General features: G+C 37.1%; 1 protein-coding gene and 1 long non-coding RNA gene across 8 annotated transcripts in view; both read left to right on the top strand.

Annotated features, from left to right (window-relative positions):
- LOC136854615 (uncharacterized) overlaps nucleotides 1-8,439 on the top strand; it is a 493,174-nt gene extending 484,735 nt beyond the window's left edge. For all 7 annotated transcript variants that reach the window (XM_067131142.1, XM_067131141.1, XM_067131143.1 and 4 more), the window contains one exon: nucleotides 5,474-8,439. In XM_067131142.1, the coding sequence (XP_066987243.1) occupies nucleotides 5,474-5,556 (83 nt within the window). In that variant the 3' untranslated portion in view covers nucleotides 5,557-8,439. The remainder of the gene's footprint in view (nucleotides 1-5,473) is intronic.
- Nucleotides 8,440-10,140: 1,701 nt separating this feature from the next.
- Nucleotides 10,141-12,700, top strand: LOC136854614 (uncharacterized). The gene is made up of 2 exons (XR_010857747.1): nucleotides 10,141-11,109; nucleotides 11,841-12,700. It is a non-coding gene; the product is annotated as an uncharacterized lncRNA (long non-coding RNA).
- The last annotated feature ends 2,538 nt before the right edge of the window (nucleotides 12,701-15,238 follow it).

Here is a 15,238-nt window from a genome sequence, read left to right as displayed (position 1 = left end):
AAAAACTTTCCAGTAGCAGTGGATTGTAAAGATTGCCAATATTGTTTGCCTGCTGATTCACAAGATGTTCGTAATCACAGTAATGACCAAAGTTAATCAAATTACATGCGCTGTATATGCTATGCCTTCTTATATGGTCTGTAAATTTCAATTTTTTATGTTTGCATATATATGAAAACATTAACCCTGGATTATTCCTTATTACTGTCTTGCTTTCCTCTTCATAGTTGTCAGATTTGAGAAAAATTATTAGGTCATTGTTCAGTCTGCAGTATTTCAGCATTTATTCTAAGGGTTCTGCTTGAGTTTGGCAGTGAGGACCTTAAGTTTCATTTTTCTTTCGACTCTCAAGTGTCTTCAGTACTGTAATATGAAGAATTTCAGTATTTGTTTCTTGGTGATTTAAACCAATAAATCAACAATGAGTGAGTCCTGACTTCAGTCCAGTTTAGTTTTGTAAGTGTAATGTCAGTAAGGAGAGTGCATAAGCATTATAGGTGGTGGTCATTATATGCAGTGTCACATTGTTAGTATTGATCAAAGTGCCAAAGGTTGCCTTCAGATGTTTAGCTGATTATCATTATTTGCAAAAATTAGATCAAGGGCTTTGTTGGCATTCTGTTTTCTAACACATTACCTTACATTGAGACATCTCTCCATATTATGGAAAATTAATATACCAATATATTACTGATACTAACTGTATTAGTTTAGGATGTTCTTGAATTACTTATCCAAGGGAAGGCAATGATAGAGATTACTGTATATGGGCTTCAGATCTCAACTGTAAAGTGGTGGTGTATTATTTGCTGTTAAGGTTGAATTTGATTACTTGAAGGAAGAGCATTTGTTATTCTCTTCATATTTAGTACATAATGTATAGCCATTTCTTCACCTAAACCCCATCCTTCTTGGCAGTCATGATTTAATGAAATGCTTGAAATAACATATGAAGAATTCATCTTTTGTTTCATCCACATTGCTTTTAGTGAATTCAAGGAACATTATAATTATTATGTGTTTCTAGTCCTCTTTTAAGAGAGGGGATTTTTGCAATCCTTCAATGTTTCATAGCTTTTGACATTTGCAGTTCCTCTTTGGAGGAGTGGTAGAGCTTTCGACTGGCACGCTGTTGGCCCAGCGTTCGACTCTCCGAGCCGCCAAAGATGAATTAGAGGAATTTATTTCTGGTGATAGAAATTCATTTCTCGTCATAATGTGGTTCGGATTCCACAATAAGCTGTAGGTCCCGTTGCTAGGTAACCAGTAGGTTCTTAGCCACGTAAAAATAAGTCTAATCCTTCGGGCCAGCCCTAGGAGAGCTGTTAACCAGCTCAGTGGTCTGGTTAAACTAAGATATACTTAATTTTTGACATTTGCAAATAGAAAGAAGGCTTGGCTGTTCCTGGTTGCTGTTAACATCATGAAGATAGTTGTAGCATTGTAGTGTGGTATGGGGTGTGTTAAAAGGGTAGGAGGGAATCAGATGGCAGGTAGTTGGGGATGGATGTTGTTCAGGAATGTGTAACTGCAAGATTGGGGAGGAGCAGGATTAATTTCTTAGGGAAAGCAGAAAAGATTTTAGGGGTTTGATGGGCATTTTGGGGAAGGGGGTATCTTAAGGATTTGAGGGTGGTTGTGGGTCACATTTGAAAGTTTTTGGAGGTGCTGTTGCTGGTTTCCTATGTCAAGAAATTGGTAAGAGGGAACAGGGCACAAGGGTAGGAGAGGGCCCTTTTGGAACCTTTGTGATGAATATGTATTGGTGTTTGTCAATATTGTGCGTGAAACTTTGCCATACTATGTTTAGTGATATTTACTACAGTTTTTCTTTAGTCCATGTGATTTTCCTTACATTTATACAAGTTTAGTAGTCAGTTGATAGTTCTCTCTAACTGTTGCTTCTTAGCACAACTTTGTCCGAGTTGCGCCTTTAGATCCATGTTCTTCATCTCATATTATAGGTCTTGTTAATTGTGGGTTGTGTTTTCTCTCCAGCCACTGCAACTTTAGCCCTTTGTTGGCCGACTCGGTAGAGCTTCAGACTGTCATTTGATGGGCCGGAGTTCAATTCCCGCAGCCGGCTGATGAAGAGTTAGAGGAATTTATTTCTGGTGATAGAAATTCATTTCTCGCTATAATGTGGTTCGGATTCCACAATAAGCTGTAGGTCCCGTTGCTAAGTAACCAAATGGTTCTTAGCCACGTAAAATAAGTCTAATCCTTCGGGCCAGCCCTAGGAGAGCTGTTAATCAGCTCAGTGGTCTGGTAAAACTAAGGTATACTTTTTTCCTCTTTTCCTGGTCTCAGCACTGAATGGCCATTGGCCCCATTGTTTGGCTTGACAGCCTATATTTCAGTAAAAAAAAAAAAAAAAAAAAATTAATTATGGCATTTTCGTAGGGAGAGGGGATTAGAGATGGTCTTATGTCAAAACAGGTTGTTGACCAACTCATGTTTATTCCTTTCCTCATTCCTCCTTCAAGCGTTAATGATTCCAGCTTTTGGAGCTGTTTGGTATGACTCCAGTCTCATATTTGATGATGTAACTTTTCACACCTGCAAGGTATATTCTTCATATTTGGAAGACCTTTTAGGTACCAGCTTTATATTCCCCCCCTCCCCCCCACTAATAGAGTGGTATGTGCTAAACTTCTATGCTTGCCGATGTAAGTCACAACTGTTACCCTGTGGGATGGTGGTCTTGACCCTGTGGTGGAACCTGTTAAAAAGTAGGAATAGAATTATATTTTAGAAGTTAAAGTCTAAGACAACAAAATGATTGGCATATTTGTCTTACTACACTGAATATTTAGTAAATAATAAAAAGGGGCCTGTCATTGATCATGTAATTTAGAATGTGAAAGACTGATAATGTAGTCTTCAGTGTTGTGGTTTTGTTCATTTCCTAAATACACTTCATCAGGTTTAGACTACTACAGACTTGATTTGTAAGAAATGGGAACAAGAAAGTTCTTGTAGGCAATTTCAGTATAGTGTTGATAAAACACTAACCAGGAGATTCTGGCATTGATTTGAGAATAGGGTTTGTACTGTAACAAACACCCATTCTTTGCTGGACTATCTGTAAACTAAAAGGGGCGTCCTCACTGCAGTAAAATATCATGAATATATCAGTAACTTTTGCAACAGGTCACAGATTAATTGAATAAAAGTCCTAACCAGTGCTTTACATGATTTTCTAGATTTTTCCAGTAATTTGCTCTCCATTTACAGTTGTTCACTGGTTTTCAACCCATCTGTGATGTGGATGTATTAAGTTACCGACATGTTTTACTGAATTATAGATGCACCCTAACAATACCTTAAGTATAAGACATGGTCAGGTGTATCATTAGACATGAAAAGTGTATGGCCATCACAAAATATGCATTTTTCTGAATGGGAGTAATGTTTTCTCTGAAGACAAGCAGAAGCTTAGCCTAAGGGAATTTATGGAATAAAGCATGCACTCCAACCCACAAAGCTAAACAACAATGACAGTTGAGCATATTTGGTCTGATTGTCCAGTTTTGGAAACTAAATCCAGAAAAAAATTTTGTGAATATTACAATTATTAAATTGTAAGTTGTAATTTATTAAATAAGATCCCTGTGATAAGAATTTTGAGTGTGGTCCCATTAAACAAAAAAAATTTGAAAAAAAGTCATGTTTTATCAAGACCAATACAATTTGTTTGGTCCTTATGAAGTTTCAGATTCAGAATATACTGGTGATGCTTAAAACAATGTTGTTGGGTGTACTTGTAAATTTTGTTCATTTTACTTATGTTGGTCAGTTTTAGTGACCAAGATTCAAAATACTGTCCTTCCATTCTTGCTTTTACATGTATAGTTTCAAGCATTTAACACAAGGAGTTTTGGGTTGCAATTAAATGAAGGTCAGTTGTATAAGGTATTGATTGTTTTTTTGTGAAATTTAGGTCTTGAAGACCAAGTGCCAGAGTATATGGTATTACCTTGAAGTACATGGTATATTGGTTTTGATAGGAGATGTAAAAATATTTAAGTAAATGATTTGTGTATGTTTTTCCTACACTGTGAGGTAAAATCTTGCCATCAGCTATAAGTTTTCTTTGAGACTGCTGAAATTTATATGTAGGCTGAATTGAGAATTGAAACATATTCGTAGGCTGAATTGAGAATTGTTTTTGTATTAAGTGAAAATCTAAACAAGGTAAAAATGAAGTTGGACAGCCAAAGGATACTGCTTAGAACCTCTAGTGCCATCTATAGACGACCACACAAGGCATGTTGTCCCCATGAAAGGAATAAGTGGTGTACTATTTTATTAGGTCTTTGTTTGGTTGAACTGCTTTATTTATAATTGTAATTGATACACCACCATAATGATTTCAAATGAGTTTCTAGTGTTTGTATATACATTTTTAGTGTAAATTTTATAAGTTTTGTTGTATATGCTTCATTTGATCCTGGATTTTCATTGTGAAGTGAACTTTAAACTGGCTAAACAGCCAAGAAAGCATTAATCTTAAATGATACTGCAGTTTGTTAATAACTGCTCTGAAACCCACTGTCTTCAGTAAATGGCTTACTTGCGGGAATAATGAATTATAGTAATATTAAATCTGATATAGTCAAGCATCCTTAATCCATTAAATACATTAGGTGACCCAGTCCACTAGCTTAAATTACAGACTGTTACACCACCACAGAATATCATGAAAGGAACACCACCTCAGAATGTCATGAAAGGAAACATTGTGATGGTGCTGAACCTCCGTTAAATAAATCTCATCTGAAGTTTTTAAAATTTATCATTTGTCTGTAGCATTCCTGTCATTCATTCATGCGTTATCCTTCTAATAACAGTAATTAAAATCTCTCTCTCTCTCTCTCTCTCTCAATATACCTGGTTAATATAATTGCAAAAAGGATGCTAACTTGACAGTTTGTTTTCAATCTGATTCCATGACGTTGTTAGGTATGTAGTTTATTTCAGTTTAGGTTGTCTGTAATGTTTAGACAAGTATATAGAATGGATTGGAAGTTGTGAAATTCCTTGGTTCAGTTTTGAGAGCTGATAAATTGATTTAGGAGCAATAAATTCATTGTTTTGGTTTGACTGATAGGGTGCTTTGATGTGGTACAGTACATTTTTATAATGTAAAGTTATTTCACTCTATTCTACATATATTTAAACATATTGAAAGGTTCATTTGCTTATAACTACTGTATATCATATATACCTAGGGTTACAGGCCAATTTTCCCAGAGTTTTAAGAAAAATATCTATTTTTTCCATCTAGTCAGAATAAATATGGAATGATGCAGTAGTTGAGGAATTAGATTACAGTATATTTCTCCTTAAAGTTAGGGCACTTGGAATGGATAACTACTCATTGTAAAAGAATAATTAGTTTTTCATGCTTTATATAGCTGTATAAGTGCCCTCTTCTCAGTTGTTTTCATAACGTATTTTCCTTTTACAGAGTGGGACAAGACTCTGCAACTTATGGAAGGAGACCCGAAAAATGTCCAGTACTGGAGAGCTTCCAGTAGTATGGAGGCATAAGTCTTCAGTTTGTGCCTTGAGAGACAGATGCCTTTATGTGAAACCCTTGTGTATATGAAGAAGGGTTTTAACTGTGAAGATCCTCTCTGAAATTCTTGAATGTTAGTCTGTGGACACGATGAAAGAATATAACATTTCCATATGCTGTAACTTTTACTTCGAAGTGCTAACACATTAACTGATTGTTTTGGTAGGAGACCTCTTTGATATATATTTCTCAGGCCACTAGACAATGCTGTGTGGGATGCATGCCTGTTCTCTTTTGGTCTTGCTCCCTGAGGTCTTCAGTTTTCTTTGTGATCTCTGCCTCTTACTATGTTATTACCCTTGAAGTGAGAATGTATGGCAAAGCTTTATTAATTTAATACAAAACTAAAAGTTTAAGCATTTTACAGACTCAGGTGAATTATTTATGAGAAGATGTTTGAACAGCTGTTTGCTTTCCAAGAGTATGTATGCAATAGACTTGAAATGCCACCTGATTCGTGACATGACATCAGGAAAGACTTGCATACCTTCAATGTGTGGCGTGTTTGCGGATAAGTTGTCGTCCAGTCCGTGATTCCTTAACAGAAAAATAAATATAAACCATGATGTATCATTTCTTAGAGATATAGAAAAACTTGTGCTCATTTAAGAAGCAAATGCAGCATATTCTTTTCTGCATATTGTGATAACACGTGCTTGGGGTTTGCTCCCTCATGAAGTGTCTTTTAAATCTTCTAGTCTCAAAACTAATGTAGTGGTAATAGCTAGAGGATGCAGCTCACCTGTTCGTCCACAGAGGCAGGACTGACGGGTGGAGAAATAATGACTAAGGGGCCAGACTCTAGTGCAAGAAAGCAGCAACCAGTTATTGTGGAAGTTGCTCTCTTGGGAATACCCAGGCCCTTTGCAAAAGTGGTAATTAGTTTGAGGAAACCAGCCTGTTGCTGGTGGAGATTCCAAGAATGCGTGCATCAGTGGTGCCAAGGAGAGGTGATGGCTTTCTTTGGTTCTGTCAAAGACTTAAATTACCCGGTTAATTACTTTTAAGGTTTCGAACAACTTTGCTAAATCATTGTCAATGGTTTTGTGGTAATATTCAATATACTGTATAACCAAAATGTTGAAATTCAGATCCTGGTGAACATGAAGCCAAATTTGGCATGACCATAGGAACAGTCTTAAAGAAATATGCAGCATGGAATGGCTTAGGAAAAGGTTTGGTATTCATGCTAACCAAAGAAGGCATATATTGCTTTTTGGGTGAAGGTAATGTAGGGGAGAATTCAGCATAGAAGCAAAACAAAAAGGGTGATAATTATTAACATAGAATTGGTAGCTTACCAGACTTTTTCAATGGCATATCAAGCTGTAGTTGAAGTGTTGTGTGTATGAACAGGGTCCACTGGTGACATGATACTTAGGCTGTGTTTATTGTTGTGCAGAATTTAAGAATTCTGCAATGATAGGCTCTAACAATTATTTGTTTTGAGCCATTTACTGTAGTTTGTGTACCAGTGAGTATCTAGTATGTTAAATAATTGTCAACTGTTGAGAATCAAAAATGTATTAATGCTGAAACAAAAATGAGCTGGTTTGTGTAAAATGTGTATGTGCATTATATCATTGCAGTGCTCAGGCCCAAATATTCGTGTGAAAGTTCCAGATGTCAGTCAGTCATGAAAATTTATGCCTCAAGACAATGAAAGAGTTTGAGAATAAAAAGTATACAGGATATATACTGTACTCTATACAGTATATATGCTGAACTGTATTCTGGGTCATGCTGCCCACCCATCAATACTGTGAATTAACAAACACTAATATGTGCATAAACCAAAGATAACATGAACTTCAGAGTTTGTCCGTTGACAGGTAGCTCTCACTCGAACAGTGCCCTTTTTGTGTCGAAAGGGCACAGTTGATAAATTGGGCTTTCTGTTGGTTTATGTATGCGTTGTTATATATATTTACGTATATATATACATGCATTAAAAATTTATACAATATATCTAAGCTTCTGAATGCAGTGTGTATGAGTGCAGAGGTATCTCCTTTTTTATTTTCTTTTTTTATGTTAGTCTTTAACTATACATCTTGAATGTCTTTCAGGGATAAATTGTACATGTATATATATTTACAGTATAAGTTTACAGTGTATATATATACTGTACATACATAGTAGTGTGTGTGTATTGGGACTTTCAAGTCATGAAGTAAAGTTATTTTTGGCAGTGTGCATGTCAGTACCTTTGAAAGTAATTTCTAACTGCTCTGAGGGTAACAGGGTAGAAGATATTGCTTTCTCTAGTTCCTGGGTGGCACAGTGCCAAGTATATGTGGAAGATGGACCCTTAGGTCATTGTTGTAGATTACACACACCTCTCTCTCTCTCTGTCTCCTCTCTCTCTCTTTCCTCTCACTCTCTCTCTCCTCCCTCTCTCTCAATTGGTGACTTTCAATACCATCTTAGTGCTTTTCAAAAGTACAGTTCTTATGGAGGTTGGCAAATGTTGCCTAATATTTTGTTGGATCAAGCCTGTCTACTGTAACTCTCACACATGTTTTCGAGTACTAAATAGCCATCAGGAGTTTCCCACACCTCATTCTAAGTGATATATTTAGCTTGCGTTTACTTCCATTAAAATTCTTTGCAACTAGATTTTAGTACTGTATTCTCTCTCTTTCTCTCATATTCACAGGCTGATTTTCTCTGACTAAAGCTACCTTTGTTTTGAAAAATGTACAAAACCTTGTTTTCTTTGGAGTTGTAGAAAATCTTCCTTGCCTATCACAAAAAAAAGCTGTTAATGGCTTTGTAATTCCCAAACTTGCTGGTAACCTGTTTTGCCCAACAAAATAATTGTTATGAGATTATAAAACCTTGCTGTTACCAAATGACTATGTATAACTTGGATCATACACAATGTTGGCAAAGTAAGAAAAACTAAAAAAAAAAAAAAATTAATTGCAAATAAAAATAATAGGTATTCAAAGCACATGATTGTATTTAGCACCGGAAACATCCCCAGAATACAGTGGTATTTATTGCTATAATTTGAACATTATTTTGTGAATTAATGTACATTTCAGAGTATACATATTAGTGGTTTTGTGAGGAAGCCGTCTTCCAGGGAGATTTGTGGTAGGAAACAAGTCCAAGGCTGCTCTGTTGGTAAAATGACAAACGAGCACCTGTGAATTGGTGTCTTAAGAAAATCCATTAGCATTTTTTATTTTCCCCTTATATTTTCTGCATTCTTGCTTAAATACTATTTTACTTTTTTTCTCTGCACATTCTAGGAAGGAGTTTAATTTTTTTTTTTTTTTTTTTTTTTTTTTTTTTTTTTATAATGCTGTTATTGGTTTTGACATTGTTGTACTGTATTCTGGTGGCTCTGTGGTTAGTCAGTGCTGAAAATGAAGACAGTGCAATGGTTATATTGCTTCAAGGCAGTTTTGAAAAGACCAATGTATATTGCAATAAAGTTGCGCTGCAAACACTCGCAGACTGTAATGAAAATGGTAATGTTGTATTGATTCAATCCTTTATAACTCCCTTTTGTGGTTAAACCACCTGATGATGATAATCAATTTCCTAGGTAAAGGTTGCACAACTTTGGGCTGAAAGGTGTCAACATTTAATAATTAGTCATAAATTGACCTAATGATTCATTTTGCTGTACCTAATGAATTGTTCCTACAGCAGTACACACCACCTTTCACCTTTTATGAGGAATATTCCTCAATGTGAAATCAAATTACTCATTAAAACTAACAAGGTTGTTAACCCAAGTTAGGAGGGTGAGTAGGGAAAAGTACCACCCACCTTCTGTCACCTGTCACTCAGCACATTATTTTCAGCCATTGTCGAGTTATAATGTCTTGCTGCTCTCCTGCTGAGTGCTAAACTGAACATTCTTTTTTAATCTATGTATTTCTGTTCAAGTTCATTTTGAAAAAGTGAACAAAAGGCATGAATGGCATAAGCAGGTGTTTGCCCACTTTTTCCTTGGTGTTACTTGATGGTAACCATCGTCAGGTAGGCAACCACCCCACAATCCTCAACAGTATTAACCTGGATGCATGTTAAGTAATATAGTACATGTACCCCTATCCTTACTCTTTGAGGAGAGAACAATTAGTGGAGAAAGTAAGGTAACGAAATGCAAGCATCTACCGTCCTCCTCATAGTCAATCTCTCTCCTCTTGAGCCCTCACTCAGTTTCGTCGGACTTCAAGTAAGCACCTTCCTTCTTTGACGTTTGACGTTGGTGGTAGCATTTGCCATTGGTAGGGTTGACCAGGGTTTTCTGAGCATACTTATGAAACATCGCCTCTCCATTTAGTTTGAGACACCGCTGCTTCCAGCCTCAACTTGCCTCTCCATTTAGTTTGAGACACTGCTGCTTCCAGCCTCAACTTGTCTTCTGTAGCCAAGGAATGAAGCAAGATGAAGAGCACAAGTATGTATCTCCTTCCTTCTTGTCGAGCTGCTCCCCTTCCTCTTCTGCCTTCTTGTCTTACAAGAAGCTCAGCCAGGATTCAAGTGACCACCTTACCCCCTCTAGCAGCAGCAACAATTTTCATTTGCCAGTGCAGTCGCGTTCATTAGTGACGATACTGTGTACTTTGATTATCGTTCACAAGTGAAAAGAATTATTTTGATTTTTTTATAAACTTATTTTGAATTATAAGAGCAACACAGTACATATATTAATACTATACATAATATAAAATAAAATAAAAATCTTCACTACTCAAAAGTTTGCCTTTCTGGATATTATACACGAAATAAAACGAAACATTCTGAAATGTGAACGATAACATCAGGGCTGGCAACCACACGCAATCTCCCGAAACAATAACAGCACGAGAAAATTCGCACCCCTGACTCCGAAAGGTTGGCACGCCTGAAAAGCCGCCAAAGCAATGTGCAACTTGTCACGTGACACAGTGGTGGTGCTCCCTGCTCAGTATTTAGCCTACTTCTCGCTGACCCGACTTCACGTTGTGATGATGGAGCATCTTGGGCGACTTCAAATAAATCCTGGAGCCAAAAGACAAGAAACCTCATTAGCTATACGGAGAGTCATAATAGAACTGCATAAAAATAATATCCTCCCCATAGAAAGAAATTAGCCGCAAATTAAATATCAGTCGGACAACAGTATTCAGGTGGATCAAACGGTTCAACGAAGAAGAGAACCTCCAGAATCAGCCTAGAAAAGGTCGACCCCGATGCACTACTAGAGAGCAGGATGAACAGATCGTTGCTAAAGTTATCTCACAGCCTATAACAACTGCTGCGAAAGTGAATCAGGAATTAGGTCTTCAAATCTCTAATGTTACGGTGAGAAGGAGATTACACAACCAAGGAATTCATCACCGCAGACCGGCAATCAAACCCTCCTTGTCTCAAAATCACCAAGAGCAACGAGTAGCTTTCGCTCTTCAGTATCTACCGTTTGAGTCAGGATTCTGGGATAACGTTATATGGTGTGATGAGAAGACTTTTGCTAGCGACGATCATGGTATACTCCACTGCTGGCGACCTAATAAAACAAGGTAAGTAAATAATACCAATAGTTTTCATGTAGGCTTAGGCCTATGTGTATCATGAACTTTCTTTACTACACTGATTAACCTGATTAAATGACCTAAACGCTTTTTCTTGCAAGGTCATTCACTGATGATAGTTTTTATGCTTATAATTGTACTGTAGTCATGAACTATTACTACTACTATTAAATAACCTACAAGGTAAGTAATTAATACCAATAGTTTTCATGTAGGCTTAGGCCTATGTGTAACATGAACTTTTTTACTATATTGATTAAATAACTGCAAGGTAAGTAATTAAACCAATTGTTTTTCAATATGGGCTTAGGCCTAGTGATAACAGTAAGATTAAATATCATCAAATATGTCTTCAGTATCATTAGGATTTGATTTATCTCACCTGAAGACATACGCCTCCTCTTTGTGACATTCATTGTAAAAACAATGTTTTCTTATGTGGTCTTAGGCCTATGTGTAACATGAAACGTTCCGTGTTACTACACTGATTAAATACCAACAAGCTCCTTAAAATATAACTTTTCTTTTTGCTTTCAAGGATAACATTTCAAGCCTATTGGAATTCTAACGAATTACCTATCGAGAGTGAGAAAACAATCTCAATATCAATGTAAATTCCTTATTGCTCATTTTTATTAATAGACTATTGGTGATATTCAGCGTTGATATTTTCTTCGTTTACTTGCGATAACATTTTTTTTGTGTATCTCAATCTCTAGGTTCAATAAAGAAAATATTCAACCGTCGCGGCGAAGTGGAAGAATTTCTGCAGGATTATGGGGATGGATGGCTGCGTGTGGACCAGGGGAACTGATTCCCATCGACGAGCGTTTAACCGGACAGCAATATGTAGAAATTCTGGATGAAGTCCTGATCCCATCAGTGAGGAAACTTCTACTACCGGGTCATTTGCCAGTCTATCTTGTAATGGACAACTCTTCTGTTCATAACTCGAAAGTGGTCAGCGAATGGTTTGCTGAACAGAACAATGTTATACGTATAGACTGGCCAGCTAAATCTCCTGACCTCAATCCGATAGAAAATCTTTGGGGACAAATGGTAGGGAATGGGATACTGGGACAATAAAAACCAAACCTGCACTGATCAAACACTGCCTATCTGTGTGGGAGTCATTAAGACCGAAAAGAGGGATGAATAATTATTGTCAAAGGTTAGTAGATTCAATGCCAAATAGACTAAGAGCTGTGATTGACAATGATGGAGGTCATACTAAATATTAGACTAATTTTTTGTTATTCATATTTATGTCATAGGTTAATAATGTATTATTTCATCTTTATAAAAAAGGGAAATTTATTTACTTTTATACCAAAGGAATATTAATTCATATTATACCAAAGGAATATAAATTTACTATTACTTTTATTCACTATCATAATGTGTAAGACACAGTAGGAAAATTAAATTATTTGACGAACTGTTGTTAACTGTGAGAAAGAGAGACTATTTTTATGCTTCATATTTCCGTTGTGTTCTTGCGTGATTGCATGAAATATAATTTATATTTAGTTTCTTAGGGCATTTCACGTTTCATAATTCATTAAAATCTTTATGTGAATTATTGTTTCTATTCCTTTTATCCTTTATGATTCAGTTAAATAACAATAGACTTGCATCAATACTTATTATATGCAAGGTAAGTAGGCATTAAGCCTACAATGAACAACTTAATACAAACAAATGTCAAGGACCAATAGGCCTAGTAATGTGATTTAATTCAAAATGAGAGCTTGAATAGTGAAACTATACATAATTAATAACGCAAAAGCTTTGCTTTTTGTTATTTTGCTTTTACTTTTTAACTTTTTCTCAAGTAAAAACATAGAGCCCGAAATCACAAGTAAGCCACTACGATAATTAGAAAGATAACGTGTCCCTTTAAATCAGTGACTCCTCAGCAACTATGCTGCCTGCGGCACCTCCCCATGCCGTAGTTGCCAGATGTTGCTTTCTATGTTGACAATTTGTCCGAAAATCTAGATTGAGAGTATCGTAAGATCCAGAACTCATGATCCCAAGGTCAAGCCCATGCAACAGAGAATTCGTGTGGAAGGTAGCCAGAAGCAATTCCTTTCCTTTCAAGCCTCTTCAGGCAGAGTTGTAATGGGAAGTTTAATTTGGCTATGAGCTTAGTCTCTGGAAAGCAGCTACTGCCCATTTGTTGAACTCATTAATAGTGTACGTTAGGGTACACTCATTAGGCAAGTTGGTAGTTCTGGCTACTGTGGTTGCTAATTGGTCATGGTGTCTTGTTAGATTAACAGTCTGATATGCAGATCAGAGGATTTGCTGCTGTCTTGCAATGACATGCCAAGGTAAGTTCTACATGCCAGACGATGAATCAGTACTAACGTATGCACTCTTCCCCCTAAAAACTTTCTGCTGGGAGTGGTCTCATTCAGTGGTACAGATTGTTTCTTTGGTTCCTCTTCACATCTTACAAGTTAAGTTGAGGCAACAATGAGAAGAGACAATTTGATAGCCAGGACACTATAGTCCCCCATGCATTCCCTTTAAGTTTTCTGGGACAATGAAGAGAACTGTCGCTGCAACTTCTATGTCCAGTGTTGGGTGGGGCCTCCCTGCTACAAAACAAAGACCAGAAAACCAGGTTTTTTTCTCTAGGAAGGGCAGACGTCCTTCCCAGCCCTTTCAACCTCCAGCTCCAGTTAGGAAGGGATAGGAAAAAGAAGTGGGACACACAAGATGGCAACCTCACTTCATCTGTCCCTAGTCAAAGTCTCGGTTCATGATAGATACAACACCATTCAGTTTGGATTCCATCGAGGTTATCTTAATGCTTTTGGTGGAGCTGAAGGAAATACAGTAACAAAAATAAAGATAAATTTGTATTTTTCCTAACATACGAACCTAAACCTTCATACGTAGGAGATTCCCATGCGCTCCACATGACTCTGCTAAATGTAGATTTGTTGTTCTGAAATCCACTAGCTTCCTGTTTGTCCTAATCTGCCCTGGTCTGAGTCTACCTACGCCATGGTCAATTGCTGAACCAGTCAAAGTGTAACTCTGCAACACCGCAGCAGGAGTGATAGATGGGGCTAAGAGGGAAGGAATGAGGACGGTAACTTTAACTATATGAAGGTATATGTTCGTATGTTAGAAAAAATACCAATTTATTTTTAATTTATTTGTTTTGATATGAATACTCCCTACACCATATACAGGAGACTCACTTCCAGGAGGGAGGTCGATCTCTCAAAGAAAAGAAAAAATTTAGCATTGGTAATCTGTTATTAACTAACCTGTAAAAACATTCTGTGAACAGTACTCACTCTAGATTTCAGGATCTCCACAGAGCCATTCATTTGAGTGATGGAGCTAGTTTCTCACTCTACATCTTCTGACAGAGCTGTGGAGTAGCTCTACACCTTAAATCACCTGTTGTGCTGCCCCAACTGGACCCAAGCTGAATGTGTCTAAAGATTTATGAGCTAAATCCTTAAGGTAGAAAGAGGTAAAGGTCGTTTGTCTCTTCCAAACGCCTACACGCAGGATTTGTCCAACTGCATAGCTGTTCTTGAAGGCTATAGAAGGACCTACACGTACTTCTAATGGCGTGTGCCTTGATTCTGGAAGGGACAGGACAGGACTTGCACTACCTCCTGAACTGAAAGCTCTTTTTATCAACTCTCTCAGCCAGAAGGAGACCGTGTTCTTGGATATCTTCTAATTCCAACTAACCATGGGTATGAGTGACCTCATGTGAAAGAGCGTGTAATTTCTCCAACCCTCTCCACCGATGTCAAAGCCAAGAGGAACACTGTTTTTAACGTTAAGTTTCGGTCCTAAGCAGACTTGATCGGTTCATATGGAGACTGTCAATGAAGCAAGGACCCTGGTGATATTCCACTTCGGCAGTTTTAAAACTGGGTAACTTTTTTTTTTTTTTCAAAATGTTACCAAATCCAATCATTCCCAAGTCGGTGTCAAGTCTATGCCACTTGCTTTAACACTAGAGAGGGAGGCCCTGTAACCTTTAATTGCTGAGACAGAGGTTCTTTTAATGTCTGAGAAAAAGGGGGAAATCTGCTACATCCTTAACAGCTGTTTTGCGGGGATGTACATTCCTCTC

This window comes from Macrobrachium rosenbergii, chromosome 29 (assembly GCF_040412425.1).
Source record: "Macrobrachium rosenbergii isolate ZJJX-2024 chromosome 29, ASM4041242v1, whole genome shotgun sequence".
Classification (NCBI taxonomy): Eukaryota; Metazoa; Arthropoda; class Malacostraca; order Decapoda; family Palaemonidae; genus Macrobrachium; species Macrobrachium rosenbergii.
This window is presented reverse-complemented; position numbering and strand designations above follow the sequence as displayed.